The following is a 19,554-nucleotide window of genomic DNA, read 5'->3' as shown; positions in this document are numbered from 1 at the left end:
ACTTAATGAGTTGCTTTCTGAGTAAATTTACACCGTACAAAAATTTGGTGAGTAAAATAGATCTTACCCGCCAGCAAGACACCTATGATGCGTTATCGTAGCCTCCATTCAAATGCCCTTTTAAAGGACTATTAAAGCTTCTGAATCAGAAGAATACACGCTGACACCATTTGGAGATCCAATCATCTTTTCAAAGGAGGGTTCTTTAATAGTATTATCTAGTTTCTTGAGTTACGTATATGTATTCTTTGATAAGCCATGTATGTCATGAATGAAATCGCACAATAATTGTATTATTCATCATTCTGAAAGCATAGTAATCGCATTTGAAGTCTGCAAAGGCCGTTCACTGCCTTCATTTGATTCACGAGTTTTCCTCCTTATTCCTTGTGATCCATCTTTTAACACTAGGATTATCAGTTCTTCAAATCCCCAAGACACACCAATACCCAAGCCTGACCATGCTAAATTAATATAACACAATATGTAGCTAATCATTGTAAATCATTGTCGAATTTGATTGATTGATGACCAGAAGTAGGTTATACTTGGTGTGATATTATTTCATAAAGGCGAACATGGAAAATTCGGATATTCAATACCAGAAATCGCCAAATATTGCCGAAATTATACTCCTCCCACCCGTTCTAACTACCAAAATATGGTAAATATGATGAAAATATCGCCAATAGACGAGAGAGACATAATGGCTAATTTTCTCTCGTTATTATTCATTTTAGCATCATCATACTGTACTTTTTGATTATTGCTTTAGTAAATGAACAAATTTTTTTTGCTTATTTTGGTATTTTTGCTCGTTTATTTGCTTTGTGTGTGTGTGACATTTTTACTTTTTAGTAATTGTGAATTTGTTTGATTTAGCTGCTTTTTTTGTACACGAAGTTTTATATGCTTTGTGTGTATTTTTCCATGCCCAATGTAAGGGCAATCATGCCTTCTGGGCATGTATTTGAGTAAATATGTAAAAATAAACAAACTGAAACCCTTAACAGCTAAATCTTAGAACATGAAAATTATCTGTATTCATGATTTTAGTAAAGACAACGAATGCATTGAATACATTATTCTTCATTGAAATAATCAGGAAAATACGGGACACATTGTCACGGGACCTTAGTTAAATCGTCTGCCGAAAGTCACCAAGTTGGCATAACTAACATCACAGCCTGCGTTTATTTTAACTCTATAATACTCTATAATACACTTTCATGTGTATATAGTGTTTGTAATTTGTGTTAATTGCATTTTTAATTGGGTTGCTGTATTTTTGAAACATATGACAACCATATTTTTATGGGCATCTTTTTATCAGCCACCTCGTTGGGCATTTTGCCTGTTGTGGCGTTGTATTTGTATTTGTATTTGTATAATAATACAATTTACAAAAAATATTTTTTTTTCAATGAATAAAATCAATTGCCGTGTATTAAAAAAAATAGAAAATATTTTCCGACATTATCTAATTATATAGAAACACGTGTATAACAGAAACTTCAAAATACGGACATCTACTAATACTAATACATTACATAATACACGGAAAATGATAATTAAGATCCAAAAATTAATAAAACCTTCATTTCAAGAAATATATCACATCAGAAATCCTAGATGACCGTAAAACAGTTTCAAGGAAAATAACTTAAAAAAAATATATATTATTATTATTATAAATGATATTTTTCTTGCGTATTAAATAGATAGGAAAATAAATTCTAGGAAATATTGCAAAAAGCAAAGAAAAAAACCACAATAAGGGTGATAATTGTTTTATATTACAGCGTACGTTTCCTTCAACGTAGCACTTATCCATGAATCACCAGCCATAATCAAGTTGTTAATCTCTTAATAATAATCAGAAGTTGAAAATTCCCGGGATGAAAAAACAGAAACCTCAAAAAGTGATTTTCGATCATTTGAAAACAACGAGGGGAAGAGAAAAATAAAAGAAAGATATTTAAAATCTTGTAGTAAATCCCTGGTGTGAACTTGAACTATGCAAATTATCCACATTTACGGTTTTAGTGTATATAATGAAAATGCAAATATGCCATGGGATCTTAGTTAAATTGCCTATTAAAGGTTGCTAAAAAAATATATATTATTATTATTATTATATAAATGATATTTTTCTTGCGTATTAAATAGATAAAAAAAGAAATTCTAGGAAATATTGTAGAGAGAAAAGAAAAAAAACCACAATAATGATGATAACTGTTTTTTTATTACAGCGTACGTTTCCTTCAACGTGGCACTTATCCATGAATCACCAGCCATAATCAAGTCGGTAAGATCGTAGTAATAATCATATGTTGGAAATTCCCGGGATGAAAGAGCAAGAACTTCAAGAAGCGAGTTCGGATCTGTTAAAATCAACAATGAGGAGAGAAAAAAATAAGAAAAGTATTCAAAATCCCGAAGCGAATTAGCATTGAACTACGCAAATTTCCTACATTCACGATTTTAGTGTAGATAATGTGAATGCAGATAATATAGTCTGCATTTGAAGTAAACCGGAAAATACAGAACATTTTTTATCAAAATCAGGATGATCAAAAAATGTGAAAAATACGGGACACACAGTCTTGGGACCTAAGATCCTTAGTTAATTGCTTGGTCACCAATTTAGCTTAACTGACAACTGACATCCCACCTTATATTTGTTTAACCGTATAATATTATAATTCTCATCAGAAATGATTTTTTTTCGACGAATGAAATCAATTGCCGTATATTAAAAAAAAATTAAATTGGAAATTCCGAAATTTTTTTTAACCTAATTTTACAAAAAATACACACAAGCAGTGCCGTCTTCACGCTTGGATGCACCTAAGCACGGCCCGGGGGCCTCAAGAGAAGGGGGGCCTTACAAAAGTGAGATCTGTTTGAAATTTTCAAGAATTTCCCAGGTAGAGCCTCAGAAAAACCCCTTGGCCCAGAGGCCCATGATACTCTTAAGACGGCCCTGCATACAAGACAGAAACTTTAAAATACGAACACCTACTAATAACACATATACGTATCTTAATGCAAGAAAATGTTATTTAAATTCAAAAAACTAATAAAATATTCACCAATAAAAATCACACCGGAAATCCTAGATGATCGAAAAACAATTTCTTCAAGGAAAATAATTTCTCAAAAAAACAAATTAATAATTATTATGAATGATATTTTTCTTACGTATTAAAGAGATAAAAAAAGAAATTCTAGGAAATATAGAAGAAAAAAAAACCCCCAATAATGATGATAATTGTTTTACATTACGGCGTGCGTTTCCTTCAACGTAGCACTTATCCATAAATCACCGGCCGTAACCAAGTTGGTAATCTCGTAATAATAATAATCACAAGTTGGAAATTCCCGGGATGGATGAAAGAACAAAAACTTCAAAAAGTGTTTTCGGATCAGTTAAAATCAACAAGAAAAGGGGGAAAAAAAATGAAAGATGGCGAAAGAAAAAGTAAAAACTTGTTTTGTTTTATCCCAATATATAAGTATTAGATGATTCTTCGGCCATTATTATTTGACTTCTTAAGCTTCTTCCGGGATGCTTTTATTATTATTATTATCAAAAAGAGGTTTCTTACTTTGACCTTACGACATTTGAGGAGATGGTGGAGTTAAACGCCATTTTTTTTTTGTTTCATTTTCCTACGCCTTTTTCTCTGATTCTCTTTCGTGTGAATTTCGCTTTCTTTTCTACTGTGTAAACCACACATATTTCTAGTATTATGTGTGTCAAATATGAAAAACTTTTGAATGGAAGAAACGACACACACTCTTTCTATAGAAAAAAAAAATAATAATAAGTTCCCACCGAACTCTTTTGGTGTTTTTTTTAGCTAAAAATAACTGCTGTGTGAATATGGAAAGAAAATACTAGTTTTTTTTTTATAAATATTTTTATGTGTTTTTTTTTTGAAAGAAAAATGAAGAGGAGTGTCTTTTGTGTGGTATGTGAAAAATGGAAGACAATACTCTTTCTCGTGATTATATGTATTTGGAATGGTTTCGTGAGCAATTAAGCGTAGGTTCTTTTTTTTGAGGGTGATATCGGTCGTGACTTAATTAGTATTTAATTGTTTTTGTTATGCAAATTATTCCTTTTTATTTATTGTTCGTTATTTGTTGGATTTCTGAAAAGATTCATTTGCATGTGCGATTAGGTCTGAATAGAGAAACGGAAAAAATCACAAAATTATGATAAAATTCTTGGTTTTTACTTGAGTAATGACGAATATTTTCTTTGAGAGAAAATGGTTTTCTATATTTTTTTATTTATATAGTTTTTTTAAATAACGGTAACTGTAATAAAGGAAGTATGGAATTCATAAATTATACTCAAAAATCATCATTCTTTTATAAATAAATATTTTTGATTTTTCTTAATTATAAGAGTATAAATGAACTAAGAATATTTCGTATTATTATTTCTCTTTCGTTTTTTGTTTTCTACTATTACAAATGCAAAAATAATTATAATAAATCTATGATTCCGGAAGGAAATCCATAAATGGCTTGAATACCTCTATCCATCTCTTCAATGATATTTAGAGATGCTGGTTTAAGTAATTAATCACTTATATTGCGATTAGGCCTGAATGAAGGGATACAAAAAAATCACAAAATCATTATTTAAAAAAAAGAAATGGTGGTTAAATGACTTCTTTGAAATTTTTTTTCGTAATAATAATACGTGGAAAGGAAGTATGGAATTTATAAAATGTAAAATTATATTCCCCAATCATTCTTTCATGAATAAGATTTTCTACGAATTGGATTTGCCTCTAATAACAAAATATAAAAGATCTTGGAATAGTTTGTGTTATTTGTCCCCACTATTATTAATTTCAGAATAATTATAATAATTCTGTGATTTCGGAAGAAAATCCATAAATGATTTGAATAATCTTCTATTATTCTCTTAAAAGATCTCTGGCGATGCCAGTTAAGAGATTGAATGCTTATATTGCCTGTTCAAATGTAAATTGATTAGAAATTTGTTGCAGTGAACCAATGGAATTGATTCATAGAGGTTTAGAAACTAATAGGAGTGTCTTTTATTATGTATATGTTATGGTAAATGTGATAAATTTTGCGATTATTATACATAATAAATGGTTATATTATGCATACTTACCAAGCATTTTGGTAAGTTTGATAAATGCTACAGAAATTATCACTTTTACCGGCGTTTATGCATGACACCAAAGCGTCGGTGGTGAATTTAATAAATACTAAAACAATTACCATTTTTACGGGAAATTATGCATAATGCCCAAATGTCGTTGGTAAACATGATAAATTGTACTAAATTTATCACTTTTTCCGGTTATTATACATAATTACAATTTATTGGTGAGTGTAAGAAATCGGTCCCATTGCCGTGATAAGATTTAGATGATAGCACTAATGAGCCAAAGTCTGAACCGGATATAACGAACTCTGATTTAACTAATTTTTCTGAATATCCCCGAAGTAACTCCTATTAGCGATAATAGTGATCTTTCATTTGATAAATTTTACGATCTTATTCCGTTGTAATGAACTCCCATTTAACAAATTATTTGAAGATTTCTTACAATTTTATGTGCGTATACAATCAGACCTCAATATAACTCCTATTTGACAAATTCTACGATCGAATCTCGATATAACGGATATCAAATTCACCAATTACACTAGTGTAATATGCATGAAAACCGGTAAAAGTAATAAATTACAAGCATTTATCAAATTAACCAGGTAGGCTTTTAGGTAGTATATATATATATAATCACCGAGGAAAGTGATAATTTTTTATCATTTATCAAATTTACCAACGGCACTTGGATATTAGCAGGAATTACACTATAAAAGTTTGATAAAAGATCTTCCACAAAACGTGAGGAAAAACAATCCATAAGCCTATTGGTTACATTCGTTCAAATTTTATAAAAGATAAAAGAACTTTTCTAAAACGTTTATAGTGTAATGCTGGTCTTGTGCATATTCGCCGGTAAAAGTGATGAATTTATCAAACTTACCAAGACGATTGGTAAGTATGCATAATAACCGATTATTATGTATAGTTGGCCTATGAAAGATTTACTTTCTCCATACAATTTTGTAGAAATTAATCTCTTTTAAGGAATTAAATAGAATGTTTTTTTGGGAGGGGGGGGGGTTCACGAGTTGATTATAAATTAATTTAATTGTTTGCGTTTGTGTAAATTATTTATTTCCTTTCTTTATTCATTTTTTATGTTGTCTTTCTTCGGATTTCTCAAAAGATTTATTTGCAAGTACGATTAAAATGATAAGAAAGATCTTTCTTCAGAAAATTGTGAATTAAATAAAAAAAATCTTGTTTTCAACTTGAGTGGTGATGGCAAAAAATTTCCTATTAAAAATGTCTCATTGAAAAATATTAATTAAAAGTAATACAAAGGAAGTATGGAATTTATAAATTACAGTCGAATCATCATTCTTTTATTAATAAGAAGATTATGGATTTGGATTTGCCTAATTGAAAGAATATAAATTATCTGAAACTTTGAATTATTACTTTTCTATTTGTTTTGCACTTTTAGTAATTCTAGGATAATTGTAATTATTCTACGATTCAGTGAAATCCATAAACACTTTGAATACCACCTCTCTTAAAAAAGCTTTAGAGAAGTCTTGTGGGATATATCTAGTCAAATGCGTACCCGAGACTGAATTAATTTATTGGAGTGATATATATTCAAAATAGTTTTATAAAAGATTTTTTTTAAAAATTCGGACTTTTTATTGTTTTCCGATTGTTTTTGCCAACCTCCCTCATCGTTTACGGAGTTCTTCAGGTTCAACTGCACATGCATAAATTCGTATTGCATTGTTTAATACTTTTAATTGCAGTTATAATTATATCAGTTTTATAATGCTCTAACTCTTTTTTATGTACGAGAATAAATTGAATTGAAACTGAAGTAAATCAATTGTATTGCTTCATAGACCTCACGTATAGAAAATTCAATATGGTTGTCATAAAAGACTTTCTCCGTATAATAATTTATTGGATAATTACTTTCTTACTATGAGAAATTTAGTAGAAGTTTTTTCAAATGTTTTATCAGCCACGACCTAATCAGTATTTAATTTTGATTTTTTTATATTTTTTTAATGTAAATTACTCTTTCTTTATTGTTCTTTTCTTGGTTGTTTTTCAGTGGGTTTCTGAAAAGATTCTTTTGCATGAGCGATCACATATGAATGAAAGAATCACAAAATTACAATAAAATTTCTTGTTTTATAATTGAGTAACGACGGTTGAATATTTCCTTGGAAAATATATTGATAATAGCAAAAAAGGAAGTATGGGATTTATGAATTACAGTTGAATCACCATTCTTTTATGAATAAATATTATGCATTTTCTTAATTAGAAGAATATAAATGATCTAAGAATATATTTTGTTTGTTATTTTTTTTCGACTACAGTAGAGCCCCTATTATGGAAAAACTCGAATCTTTCGAAAAACAATAAAAAATGCTTTGAACTGTGGTGTTATTTAAAAAAAAAGACAAGCAAAAAAGCATTACTATACTAGCATACTTACTGCATTTTTAATTCATGAATAAGATATGTAGATGCCATACGATGCATTTCAAAAAATGAAGAATGTGAAAAGGTTGGGAAGATGAGAAATGATTGAGAAGAGTTGAATTAATGGGATTGATGTTGAACGACGCTAAGATACTGACAGCTTTCAACTGCCTTTCCAATGATTTTATGTAAGTAATTAGGGTACAATGCCATGTTCACCATTAGGAAGAAAACGGTCAAGCTTTTCTCTTTTTCTCTGCGACTCCCCCCTCCCCTTAAAAGTTAAAATGATTTACGTGTTCATTTTAGGGAGTATAATGTTTTATTACACCAATTATGTCCATTATAGGGCTGGGGGTTGACTATTCCCTTTCAAACTGAAATTAATGTACAATACGTACCTTGTACTTCTGGAGAGAAAAAAAAGGTTTAGAGGAGAAAAAAAAAGAGAGAAAGAGAGGATCTCAAATAAAGTAAATTCGAAAATTTTCCGTGCTTTGGATTATCCGCAACCTCGAACTTTCGAGGCTCGGATTTCCGAGGATCTACTGTATTACTAATTTCAAAACAATTATAACTGTATGATTCCAAAAGAGAATCAATAAATTATTTAAATATTTCCGTTCAAATTCTTTCAAAGATCTTTTAATACGTATATTGTGTGTTGAAAACGAAATTAATCAGAAATTTATTGATGTAATCCAATGTGATGGCTTCGTAGAGTTTACTGATAGAAATGAAACAGAAGTGTCTTTTCTCATTTGCTGTGAACTATGAGAGACTTTCCTCATACAATTTTTTGGAGAATCACTCTCTCCTGAGAAATTAAACAAAATTATTTTGGTTACGTCTTAATCATCATTTAATTGTTTTGTTATGTAAATAATCTTTTATTTATATTGTTCGTTTTCATGTTTTATTATTATTTGTTTCAGATTTCTTAAAAAAATTCATTTGCAGGTACAATTAAGTCTGAAGGGAGTAATGTGCTAAAAAATTTACAAAACTGAAAAAGTTCTTGTTTTCAACTTGAGTAAAGACGATTAAATATTTCCTTTGGAAAAATGAAGGAAATCGAGGAAATGAAAATTTTATTTTTAAAAATATTTATTAATACTGTATTAGTTTATGAAAGAAATATGGAAGTTTTAAATTTCATTATTTTAGAAATAAGATTTTCCACGAGTTAGAATTGCTTAGAAAAAAAGAATACAGATGATCTTAAAATATTTTTTTTCATCTTTTTTTCTAGTAATTATAATTTCAGAATAATTATAATCATTCTGTGATTAAAGAAGGACATCCATATATAATATGAATACTTCCATCCATGTCCTAAAAAATCTTTAGCGATGATGGTTTAGGGATTAATCACTTATACTGTATATCGAAGAGTAAATTAATTAGAAATTTAATGAAGTAAATGAATGTGATTGCTCCCTAGAATTTACAGATGGAAATTAAACAGGAGGCTCATGAAAGACTTTCTGCATTCACCAATTTGTTGCAGAATTATTACATTTTCTCGAGAAATTAAGTAGAAATCATTTTGGTTGATATTGATCATTTTAATTGCTTGGAATTCGATTGTTTTTATCATGCAAATCATTCTTTTTTCTTTACCGTTAGTTTACATGTTGTTTCTCCTCGGGACTCGGAAAAGATTCATTTGCACGCACGATTAAATTTGAATGGAGGAATGCGTCAAAAAATTGAAAAAATCGAGAAAAAAAGAATTCGTTTCCAACTTGAGAGTAATGACATAGAAATATTTTCTTTGAAAAAAAATATTTAGCAATAGTATCAAAGAAATATGGACGTTTTAAATTATATCCGAATCTCATTATTTTATGAATAAGGTTTTGCACAAGTTGGATTGGCTTGACGGAAAAAATATAAATGATCGGGCTATATTTTGTAACTTTTTTACTTTTATCTGGTAACGTTAATAATTTTAGAATAATTATAACAAATTTATGATTCCGAAACGAAGCCAATAAATGATTTGAGTACTTCTATCGACCTCTTAGTAGATTTTGGTGATGCTGGTTTAGAGATCAAGAGGTGTCAATTCTTTATAATGATTTAAAAAATATATTTAACTCAATTTCCAATCAAATGCAAAAAATTTTATGTCAATCGGTTAATTTGTTCTTTTAAAATGAAAAAAAGAAGTGAGACATACACACATACAGCGTAAATGTGTGCGAGAAAAATCACTCTGAACGCAGTTTTCTCAGATTGCATTTTTTGAGTTCATCTTTAAGATGAAAAACACTATTACACAAAAAAGTCTGAAATTCTTCAGGAAAATGTTTATTCGACATGTGTTATAAAATAAACCTGGAATTTTGATATCTGACTATTGATTTGAATTTTATGAATTTTTAAAGTTTGAAGAAAATACAAATTTCGAAAATCTGAATTCGACACTTTTTCTTAAATTACTTCCTATAGGTCAATTGCTAAATTAGAGGTTCATTTTACTATATGTTGAATGAACATTTGTGCAAAATTCCAGAATTTTTGGTGCAGTAGTTTTTACTTTTACGCACTCAAAAACTGCAATCAGAGAAAATCGAGTTCAAAGTATTTTTTCTTGTATACATTTACATCAGAGCTGCGCAAGTTTCAAAAATATCTAGGTGCCAGAAAAATTTTTAGCCACAGAAAAAAGTTTTTACAGGAAGAAAAAGGTCCAAAATGAAGTCTCTTTTGACTCTCTCAGGGGCATAGCGACCCTCTTTCATGTTGGCAGATATGCTACTTTGAATTCCAAACATTTTGTGCTGCTCTCAGCCTGCAATTTAGTAATTGAACAAAGAAAATTTTAAAAGTCAATACCAAATTATTATTCACCTTGGTGACCTGGCACCTGGGGTTTGTCAAGCCCTGATTTAGGCTACACTATAATTGATTACTTCTTTTTTTTTTTACTTTGAAAGAACATATAAACCGATTGACACGAAATTTTTTTGCACTTGATTTGCAATTGAATGGAATATCCATCAAAGTCTTTTTTTCAAAAATCGACCTCAGAAGTCGGGACACCTTCTAATTACTTATACTGTGTGTTGAAGAGGAAATTAATTAGAAATTTATTGAAGTCAATGAATGCGATTTTTTCATAGAGTTTACGGATAGGAAATAAACAGAAACGTCCGTACGTTGAACGCTGTATGAAAAACCAAGTTGGAAATTACTTTCTCTTAAGCTATTATGTGGAAGTTTTTTTTGGGTGATATCGGTCATGAGCTAATCGTCATTTAATTGTTTTTATTATGCAAATTACTCCTCTTCTTTATTGTCCGTTTCTGCGTTATTTCTCGCAGGGTTTGTGAAAGAATTCATTTGCATTTGCAGTTAAATTTGAATGGAGAAATGCGTCAGGAAATCGCAAATCAAAACAAAATATTATTTTTAATTTGAATAATGGTGCTTAAATATTTTCTTTGGAAAAAAAAAAGAATATTTATGTTAAGGAAGTATTAAATTTATAAATAGTAGAATATTATATAATGGTGTTTTTATAAAAATTCATTAATAATTTTTCTTGCTTTGGATTTTGTTTTAAAGAAAGGAGTCTTGGAGGAACTTTCTGAATATTTTGTTTCTTTTGTTGTTTTCTATTATAAATTAATTTTAAAGTAATGATAATGATTTTAAGTTTCGGGAGAGAGGTCGATCACTGTCTAAGACATGCTTTTCGTAGTGGAGCGTCACCAACGCTCAACGCTCCTCGGAGGGGGGGGGGGGGAAGGCAAAGTTTTTCTCGTCCTTCGTTAGGGACACAAAACGTCTTGAGGACTGGGTTATGGTTGAAAACGAAGAAGGTAATAAAAAGTAAAAACTTGTTAAATACTGCTTAAAATCCAACTAGAAATGCACTGAAATAAAAACAACGAGATTGCATAAGTTCATTTTTAATGGCAGCGTGACAATATTTCATAAACAGATTCACTCAGAATACGAATCTTATCATCATCAGTGATTTTCCAATTAACAATCTTGTTTGGCAAGTCTTCCGAATGAAATTAGTTAATCTAAATACGCTCGTGATTAGACAATGATGGTAAATGTCGATTCCGATTCACGGCGTAAAAACCACATTCTACTCAGAAGGTTCGGTTCGATTCGGGTCAGATCCTAATTGCCCTGCGCTCATTGATATTAACCATCTTGCGACCTCAATAATATGCCAAGTTTCCATCAATACAAAGCATAATAGCTTCGATCAAAGCTTGTGAAAAAAAGAAAAGATTTTTTAGTATCAACCTCCCCTCATATTAAAACTCTTGAATAAAATTGATCTCTTGAATATCTGTGGAAATACATCAGTGGTTTTAACAAGTCAAAATGGTGGAGAAGAGAAAGAGATGTGCTAAATTGAGGAGCTTATCTTAAAAAGGGAACATTTCCACAATAACGAAATTTACAGTAGAAGTAAGGAAATCTTTTTTCCCCCCAGAATGGACTACTTTACGATAGTGAAGAGATAACCCAACAAGTAGCATACGGGAGTGATGGAAAAATATTTAAATATTATGTTTCTCTTGATCAACATTTTAGAGAATTAGTTATCGTCATATAAATTTTGCAAATGTTCCGTTTTGAATGAAAATCAGTGGAAATGTTACTTTTTGTTACAAATTAGAGCTGGTTAAGTCTAGAAAATTGAAAATTTCTACGCCACCCGTTGAACCCAAAAGGTTTCGCCTAGCACAAGAAGATACTCTTATTTTACTTTCTTGTGAGTAACGTAAGAAACACGATTATTCTACAGTGGAACCTCCCATAACGGGCACTCCTGTTAGTGGACACCTCTACTAACGAGCACTTTCTTGAATTGCATCCACGGGACTCAGTGTATTTTTTTTATCCATTAACGGACACTCCTCGTTAGCGGACAAAATTTTAGGTCCCCTGAGTGCCTCATAGAGAGGTTCTACTGTAGAATGTGTGACTTTTTAAGCACTTCTAAAAAACGTGCCGTTTTGAGAAAAAAAAATCCCTTAACCCTTTCAGACCCGAACATTCATTTTTTGGAATTTTCAAAATGTTTTTGTGATTCTGATACTCAAAAAATGCATTAAAAACATAAATATCAGCTTTATTTTATTTACTATTTTTTTTGTGAAGAAATAATTCACTTCATTCAAATTTTTTCAGCCAAGATGATGCAAAGTAATTCACGTTCACATACAATTTCTTCTGGAATTTTATCGCTAAATTTCATGTAATAAATCACACTTTTCTCGGAGGTACTTCCGTCTAGAAGCCATCTTAGAAACCGTTGAAAGTTCAACTTCAAGTGCTGCCCTCTGTTCAAAACTCCATGAAGTTCATATTCATCATACTTCTAACTAAAAACTTACACGATCCTTAAGTCAGGGCATAACTCTCTAAGGTCAAAAGAAAAATTCTACAGTGCGAAAAAACAACCCACACGTTTGGGGCAGCAGGGTTAACGCCAATCGGACAAGCACTTTGCTATGTTGCCTCTGGACTAAACAATACCGAAGTAAATTAACAAGGTCGATACGTTCCCTTTTGGCAGAAACGACTAACTTTACATTGTGATTTCGATCAAAAATATTCCCGTTTGAATAAACCCTGTTGCATAATCGGATGGAACTCATCCCAAAGATTCAGAAACCGTTGAAAAGTGCATTTCGAAAAAAAAAGTAGAAATGTTGCTCCCTTTTGAAAGCTCTCAATTAGAGCTCCTCAATTAGATTTCAAGATGTGTAATGCTCTTAATTCCACACCCCGCAGGACATTTTTTAACATCTGATAAATCAAAAATTTTGAAATTAAGTTGAACGACATTATTCTTATCTTACCACTTAACGACTGAAGAAACAAGGTCAAACAGTGAAGTGAAAAAAAAAAAAGGACAGTATTCAGAACAATGAATGGGAAAAACGTGTTGCAATACGTCGCAGATCATCTTTTTTCTAAGACATTTCTTATGTGACAAGTTCATCCCTTCCAGTAAAAAAAAATTAAGCAACACTTAAGACGTTATGCAGGGAAGCAGACATTAGAAATGACCGATAACCGATTACGAAACCGTGAAAGTTTCGTACATGATAACCATGTCCCATCTTGGGTTCCTATTTTCTTCCCCTCCACTGCCCTTATTTCAGAAAAGTCATTCATCAAAAGACAAAGTGTCGAAAGAAAAAAAAAACCCTTGGGTCTAAGGTTCTTAGTTTTCAAGATCATTTGTACGAAGGTTGGTAGCCAAGGTGAACTTAGCTCTCTCTCTCTCTCTCTCTCGCGTGGCTTGTGTTACGACAAGATTTCTTCGATGATATCAAAGAACCCTTTAGGGTGAAATAAAAGAGAGACCACATTCTTAATTACATGGTGTGTGCGTAACCTAATGAAAAAAAGGTGAATCTGCAAGCGTTGTTTATGCTTATCAGGAAATGAATTCGAAATTCATCTCGTCGTCGCTTTACCCGTTGATGATTATCCTCATTTGCATAAATACGTGAGATGCGTATATCATATTTACATTAGAGTGTTTCATTTCTTCTTCAGTTCCGTTTGAAGATGACCTTCAGAAGATCGAGACACGCTCATCTTATGAAAAGGCGTTTCATTATCGGGACATCTAATGGTTTTTTTGGGGGGAAAACCCGGAATTCGAAAATCATTCGATCATAGTCATTTCCATCTCTCTCTCTTTTTCTCTCTCTCCCTTTCATTTTTCTTTATTCACTTATTGTAGACAACAATCTATACTGCGATAAGATTTTGTAATATTACTTGTCGAAAATAATGTGATTCACGGGCGTATCTTCAGAGGGGGAGGGGGACACAAGGCTCCTCTTTTAGAGAAATTTGAAATTAATAATCTTCACACACACAAAAAGCATTGCTTTAACTTGACTGAAATTGATTAATACAGGTATTCTCATTAATATAGGTATAATTTATGGTGATATAGATGGCTTCTTTCTCAGCCGGAGATATCAAGGAAATAATTATTTTCCGGATATTATGCTGAGGTAAGCTCGGCATAATATCCGGAAAATAATTGTTTCCTTGATAATTTATGGTATTTTTAGATTTTTTTTCTTTCCGAATACACTGAAACTCTTCTTAACGGTCACCTCGCAGATGCGGTCATCCTCTCTTTTGCAGTCAAATTATAATTGAGTTTTATTTTAAAGATTTCAATAAAAAAGCACCACCTTTCAAGTAAGGTGACCCTCTTTTACGGACAAATTTTTTTTCGTCTCGCTGGTGTCCACAAAAGAGGGTTTTTCTGCATTACAAAATATTTTTAAATTTTTAATCATCTTGGGATGGGGAACACGAGTCTCCTATTTCTCTTCTCCTCTGATATAAAATTGGAATTTTAATGCTATACGTATTATGTTGAAAAGTTTTATATTGTTCATAATTTTTGTGATCGTGTTTTTAATTGGGTTGCTGTATTTTTGAAATATATGACATCCATGTTTGTTATTGACGTCTTCTTCTCAACCACCTCGTTGGGCATTTTGCCTGTTGTGGCGTTGTATTTGTATTTGTGAGCACAGCTCCACTCGCAAGCAAGAGGCTGAAAGGGTCGATCTAGATTTTTACCATCTGTCACTGTGTTCACCAGTTGGGATATTCGCAGTTTTTTTTTTTGTTTTTTTTTTGATGCTTTTCAAAAATTAATGAAATTTGATTTCATTTTTCAACCAAAGAAATTCTCTCAAACTTTTAAACAATCCTTTTCTTATGAATGATGGACGCATAGACTGCCAAACCTGTATTTAGCATGGTAGGCACTCTTAAAATAATAATTATGTGATGACATTCTATTCAATGCATTTCTGTTCGGTATTTCATCTCTGGGTAACGTTTCTAGACGTTCCATGTGTACGAGGTTCAGAATCCTCCGCGTTTGGGACATGCACCATATAAGGGGGACATTCAGATATTACGTCAGCAGAGTTTAGCCGTTTCTGACACTCTCCGTCTACCGTCAGCAGAAGTCAGCAACACTCTGACCCCCCTTCCCTTGTCAGTGAAATTTCGTCAGCTCAGCTCATCTCCTACTGCATATTGGGATCAAAGGCGTCCGCAGGGGGGAGCTCATAGGGAACTCGTGTTCCCACCCCATAAAGAAAGATGGTCAAAAACTCATTTTTGATACAGATCATATTCTGCAGGAACGGAGAGAAGACTTGTGTCCCGCAAAAACTGGACGTATGGTCTGCGTGTTGAAATACGTAAAGTGACTCGTGCATTGAAAATAATCTTGATTGTGGCGCAGTTTGGAAAAAGATTGGCCCCTTCTGTGCTAGACCCACCTTATTACCCTGACCTGTCATCATTTGTCTGGATCCTTAGAAAAAAAGATCCGAAGAGACATGAATGAGGACGGGCATTGTTCAAGAAAGTTACACCACGCAGAAGCTCGTTGGATCGCTTAGTAGAGCTGGTCAAGATATTTTGGCCAATGTGTCATTGTAGCGAGCTAATCGAGGTCATTATCAGGACCATCTCAACAGAATCGTGGGTCCGCGGACCAAGTAAAGCACTGCTGGTCCCTGAAGGTACAACATAATTGATGCTATTCGGCAAAGTCATCAAAAGATTCCGTGCCCTGACCGGTCAATCACATGCGTAGGGTCTTCGAAATTGACTCACGCATGATATATGCCTTCTCAAGAAGTTGGATGCAGTTTTCTTAAGCCAAAAATCGTATTCTGGCAGTTTTTTTATAGAATGTTTTATTCAATTCTACCACAAACATCGGATAAACCTTTTCGTTCGTCTTCATCAGGGAGTCGGGAACCAAACTTTACCACCACCACCACGAAGACCGACCATGGGCCCCGCTCTGCATTCAGAGGAGAAATAAGCGATGTGTCCTGAGACGTAGGCCATAGTGAAAGAGCTTAACTAAACTTGACGGACGATCTATTTTGTTGATTTTTCGTCCAACCAATTGACATAAAAAGGTGCAAAAAAAGGTTGCACTAAAATTTATCAAGGCCTAGAGTTTTTTTATTTGATTTTTTGAATTAAAAAAAAGTTCAAATTTCACTCACAGGTAGCACTGTGAAACGAAAAACTCGACAGAACACATAAAATGCAACACTAACAGTAATGCAATATCAATTTGCATTACATAAAACTACCACATTTCAATATGAGCACCCTTTCATCCGTTCAGATATAGTCTGAGTAAAAAAGGGCGCTCATATTGAAATGTGATAGTTTTATGTAACGCAAATTGTTTAATTATGCACTGTTAGTGCGCATAATTAAGGGAATTGACACATGATCCGCTATTGACCAATTAGAAAATAGCATCTCTGTCAGAGTGATAAAAATTCTAGGTGTATCACATACATTTTGGAGAGAACTTTTAGGGTAGGCAGGTCCCCCGGCTTGTTCGGACCAGACCAACCCGAATCGCTTTGAAATTCAATTTGAAAATGTAATAAAATATAAAATGAGCGTTTTTTTCCCTGCCATGTTGTGCTTCCAAGAGCAACGAATGGTGGTGTGTGAGTGTTGTGCTGTTTTTTTTTTTTGTATTTTGAGTAACCTTTGGTGAGATTATCCTCTATAAATTTTATCAGCCACCTCGTTGGGCATTTTGCCTGTTGTGGCGTTGTATTTGTATTTGTATTTGTATTATAATTTCTATTTGAGCGGCTTTTAATGATTCTTACCGTAATTTGAGTTTTATTTTTTTTAAAAATTGAATTCCTATATAATGGCCGAAATCGTAGTTTAAGTGTTTAAAATGGTAGGTCTGTATTTTGAGTTGGATTAATTGTTTTGAAGCTTAATATAAAAATATTTAAAATTTAATTGCGGAACAACGCAATGTCGCCTCAGTTTCCTCAATGAATATTGTTCCTTTTATTTAAAATGAAATGAATGTCATGTTCCGGCCTCGCGACACAAGCCACAAAAGCCATCATCTAAAAGCGATTGGAGCAGTATAAGGGTTAACTGCTAACAAAATATTAACTACGAAAATGTACGATTTTTTTAAATTTTTATTGTGAAGATTTTGAAATTATAAATCAGCAAAAATGATATCATAATCGACCAAAAGAGGATTGGTGTGATGATTAAGATTTTTATAAATCCACTGGGATGTATAATTTGAAAATCAATCAATACCATCACTATTGATTCCCCATCTTGATTATACGGTGCCCAAATAAGAACATTTTTTTTTATAATCTCACCTGTCTTGACACCAGCGGGGATGACTTCGGTGACAGTCGCGGATAAAACCAGCAGAGATAGGAAGAGCCACCGATCTCCGAGTTCCGCCGCCATCCTCGATGATCTTTTGTCGATCTTTTCTGTTCTAAGGGAAAAACTTCCTGCAGGAGAGAAAATGTTTTCCCTTTCAAACCCCAGAGAGAATCACTTTCTAATATAAACGTGGGAGAGATGGATCTTCTTCTTCACTCTCACTTTGGGGCCTTTTCTTTTACGAATGAGGAACAGGTTTACACTATTGACCCGCTTTATATATATTTATATATCACCAGGTACATCTTCTTCTTCTTCTCATACTCTCATCCATCCAACCAACCAACCACCACAGACACACATTTTTCTTTTCCTTTTTTTTGCTTCTTAAATGGCCTGTGTGTGCCTCCATCTTCCCTCCGTCCTTGGACCATGGGTCAGAGGTGACGTGAAAAAGACCGGCTGGGACTCCACTACTAGAGAATAAAAAAAGAGAATTTTATTATTATTATTACAGCCGGTATTGAGGGTGGAGAGAAGGTAGCATGTGAGTCCATTGTTATTCCGTCCGCAACACTTGGTTTGGTTGGTTATGCGTTTTCTGACGCAACGGGACTTCAAGATGAAGAAGAGGTTTAATCTGTTCACTCCATCGGGAACCGAAGTGAAATTGGCTCGTTCTTTTTATTTTTTTTCATACTTTCATTGTGTATTTCATTTGGTGACTTTCTCACTCTCATAAATAGATGAGGATGGAATATAAAGTTTAGTCTTTTTATCGAGTTCATTTGGAAGTTTATTTTTTCTTGTTGGGAGGGGGAACTTCTTGTGAATCATGGTGCCCTTCTTTTTTCAAGGATACTCGGGAATCAGGTGTTAAATTCAGATTGTTTTAAGTGATATGGATATGAGATTTCGCTGAAGTAAGCTGAAATCAAAAACCAACGGTAAAATATTATCATTTATATCAGTGATGGGGTTAAACTACGGAACTGCTTAGAGGTTCTATCCGGCCTACCGCAGACTTCAAAATAGTAGTATAGAAATTTTCAATTTCAGTAGTATTTTAAAGAAATTTAAAGGAGATGATCCCTTTCTTGCACATGGAAAATATAGATCTGATGATTGGAATTGATTTAAAAACTTGCGCATGTGCAAAAATTAAAAAAATGGAACACATGTGCAATAAATATGCATTAATTTATTAAAATATACTTATTCATTTGTTTACAGTTTTAAAGGACCATCCATTGTCTCATTTGCAATGAGATATGGCTGTCTTCAAAAGTATACAGCACATTCCGCCACATCATTTCCAAGCATAAAACTCCAAATACCGTATTCCTCTTCTTCAGCCGGCACGCCGGGAAACATCAACAGAGACCAGTATGCATGGAATACCCGTGTTTTGCGACATGCCGGGAAATTCGAGTCACATATTCTGGAAATTTCTTAAATACTCTACCTTTATTTTAAAAATTCATTGAATTGACTAAATGCACATTGTGATCTTTATTAAACCTCGCTTTTCCCGGCATGCCGGGAACGAACTCGACCCCACCATTCACAAAAGTGGTGTATCTCGGCATTCCAGCTAATGCGGGGTAATACGGATCAAAGTCCAAATATGACGAGTGACAATCTGTATAATTGTTTTAGACTGTGATGATTCCCTTGGTACAAAATTTAAGAAGTGATAGAAAACATGCTTAATAGTTTTTCTTTTC

The 19,554-nt window shown here is 32.6% G+C and overlaps 1 protein-coding gene across 1 annotated transcript in view; it reads right to left on the bottom strand.

The window, feature by feature from the left end:
- Nucleotides 1–18,087, bottom strand: part of LOC149075621 (uncharacterized) — a 74,761-nt gene extending 56,674 nt beyond the window's left edge. The window contains exon 1 of the mRNA XM_089243107.1: nucleotides 17,815–18,087. Within this exon, the coding sequence (XP_089099233.1) occupies nucleotides 17,815–17,908 (94 nt within the window). The 5' untranslated portion in view covers nucleotides 17,909–18,087. The remainder of the gene's footprint in view (nucleotides 1–17,814) is intronic.
- Nucleotides 18,088–19,554: the final 1,467 nt, after the last annotated feature.

Source organism: Pholcus phalangioides, unplaced genomic scaffold (assembly GCF_987345545.1).
Source record: "Pholcus phalangioides strain wild (caught in Gottingen) unplaced genomic scaffold, Ppha-v1.0 ptg000015l_1, whole genome shotgun sequence".
Taxonomy (NCBI): domain Eukaryota; kingdom Metazoa; phylum Arthropoda; class Arachnida; order Araneae; family Pholcidae; genus Pholcus; species Pholcus phalangioides.
The sequence above is the reverse complement of the archived record's forward strand: the minus strand, read 5'-3'. Positions and strand labels throughout refer to the sequence as shown.